Source organism: Penaeus vannamei, chromosome 31 (genome assembly GCF_042767895.1).
Source record: "Penaeus vannamei isolate JL-2024 chromosome 31, ASM4276789v1, whole genome shotgun sequence".
NCBI lineage: Eukaryota > Metazoa > Arthropoda > Malacostraca > Decapoda > Penaeidae > Penaeus > Penaeus vannamei.
Window position 1 is genome coordinate 4,061,264 of NC_091579.1, and position 2,500 is coordinate 4,063,763.

At 51.7% G+C, this 2,500-nt stretch overlaps 1 protein-coding gene across 24 annotated transcripts in view; it reads left to right on the forward strand.

Moving 5' to 3' along the window:
• The window catches only part of hts (adducin 1-like protein hts), a 57,989-nt gene that overhangs the window by 31,118 nt on the left and 24,371 nt on the right, over positions 1 to 2,500 (forward strand). For all 24 annotated transcript variants that reach the window (XM_070143669.1, XM_070143682.1, XM_070143687.1 and 21 more), the window contains 2 exons: positions 1,811 to 1,970; positions 2,198 to 2,369. In XM_070143669.1, the coding sequence (XP_069999770.1) occupies positions 1,824 to 1,970; positions 2,198 to 2,369 (319 nt within the window). In that variant the 5' untranslated portion in view covers positions 1,811 to 1,823. The remainder of the gene's footprint in view (positions 1 to 1,810; positions 1,971 to 2,197; positions 2,370 to 2,500) is intronic.

Sequence of the window (2,500 nt, forward strand, 5' to 3'; positions counted from 1 at the left end):
TGTAACCTGATGCTTGGGTCAAGGCGGCCCAATTCTCACGTCGGAAAGTTGACAGTGGTGGAGGATATGGCTGGGGGTTGGCAGCTTAAGGGGGGAAGGGGCATACACACTGCTGTTCCCTGCATGCGATCTGCCGTACATGATCAGTGGAGTGGCGCGTCGGATAGCTGTAAGCTGCATGGCAGTGTCTTACGTGTCAAGTGCCTGGGTGATTTGTGTGCGACTTTGCCTCTGTCTTGAGAAGCTTAAGGACCTCCCAGAGCTTTGCGTCATAGAGGTCGACTTCGGAACAGATGCTTTGCTTGGTTAACAGCTTTTCCCTTTGCCAGTTGACCAGGAAGTGTAGACATAGGCACTCGGGGTACGCGGCCGCGTCCAGGACCCGTAGAAAAACGCTGGGCGGAGGTGTAGCGGAGGTTGGGCCGGGCATGAGCCATCCCCGACTGGAGAGCCACCATCCAGGCGTGCCAGAGCAGGAGCATTGCCCTTAAGTGCCTTGATTTTGCTTTATTGGAGGCGAGGGCTGGCGGTCAGCTGTTGAAACACGGTATTCAGGCGGAGCTGCAAGAGGCTCGAGGGGATCGACTCGCGGCTAAACGGTCCTTTGAGCGCCGGCCCTCGCAGCCAGGACCTGTTACGGCCTCTCTGCCTCCCCTGCCCCTCTCTGCGCCCGATTCCTGGCGGCGTTCAAACGTGGCCCTTCTTTTCCTCCTTTCTTTCTTTCTTTATGCATTTATTGACTGCTACGTGTATTCCCCACGCTATGTTCTGTTGGAATCGACCGAGGGGGAAACTTTCTCGCACTCTTCGTCCCCTTCTTCCCGTTTCCCCCATCCTTCCCCCTTTCCTCCACTCCCCTTCCCTCCACTCCCCTTCACTCTTCTGTACACGACGACGACCAGGGTGGCAGAGCGTGGCCATGAGGGTGGCTAGGAGGGCGGCGGACCAACTGAGGGAAGGAGAGGTTGCAGGTGGCAGTGGCCAGTCATAAATGACGTCAGGGACTCGCCGACATTTCAGTGAATAAATGCCATTTAAAGGTCATAATAAAATAAAGTCAGACTCGTTGCCCCGTTGGCAAGGCTGTTTGTGTGATTTGTTTGCGGTTTTGTTCGTGAAAGGCAGAAAGGCAAAACATCATGGACTTCATCGTACCTTTTCCTAGATTTTCTTCGCTTCGTCTGGAGAGGACCCAGATTAAAGAGCGCGTCTGCGTAGGAGTGTCCACGCAGTAATCCTTCGCGTGGCATCGGCTGGGCGTGGCGACGGTGACTACGAGGCGTCCCAGAATGGACGGCCAGGACGAAGGTTTTGCCAGTTACATCGAGTCCTTTCCCCACTTGCATTGTGATGGAACCATGGCGGGGAATCTGGCGAAATCCGACGCTTCCGGCACCATTGTTTTGCGCGTACTTGTCGGGGGGAGTGGGGGGGGATATGATCCTCGCCTGCAGCAATCCAAACCAGGTGAAGCACTGGGAAACCTGAAGGGTGGGCTGGGGAGTTGTTCCTGTACGATTATGGTGGCGGGAGCGGGGTGGGGTGGGTGGTACGCTTGGCCGCTCGGAAGGGTGACGGGAGTTGAAGAGGTGGGAGAGGAGGTCAGGATTTGCCCTCTGGAATTGTCCTATGCAGATTATTATTGTATTAGTTTTGATGTTTGAATGTGTGTTTTTTTGTGTTGGATTGTGTGTATGGCCATGCGGACGGTGATATGATATTTAAGTATATGGATGTTAGTACGCGAAGACATGAATTACGCCCATTTTGTTGTCTTGAATTGGTTTTGACTGTGTTCGTTTTCCTTCAGAGTAAGCCCCAAGATGAGTGACGGGGCAGTGAAGCAGGAGCCGGCAGCAGCTCACGGCATGAACGGCACAGCAACACAGGAGGAGGAGGTGCGGCTCATGACCGAGGAGGAGCTCGAACGCGAGAAGATGAGACCTCCGGATATCGACCAGGACATGAAGGTAATGCCTTTTAAAATGACACTTATTTAAGCCCCCATATCGCTCGTGTGACTCAATGGACGAGTGAATAATGTTATTTGTTCTGTACTAGACCGTAATACTTTTCCGTACGTTTTTGTTTTGTTTTTTACTTGACAACATCTAGATTGAGTTATTGTTATTTGTGGAACTCTCATATCAAGGCAGCAAGTAGTGAACTTCTAATGCCATATACCCCTTCCCCCTAGGAAATGGAGCGCCGGAAACGAGTGGAAGCGATCATGAACTCAACGATATTCCGTGAGGAGCTCGAAAAGATCGTGGAGACGCAGATCTCAGAGGGTTACTCGGGTGTGCAGGCCATCCAGAACATCTCTGAGATGATGGGCTTCCCCACCTCCCGCATCGGTGTCTTCAAAGGTCGGCACAGGGGCTTTGGTTGACAAAATATAACAAATGAATTGATGTTTTTACATGAATGATTAATATTTTGGTTGGCATGATAGGTCTTTCTTATATTTATTTTAATTTCTTGCCAATCTTATTTAAGG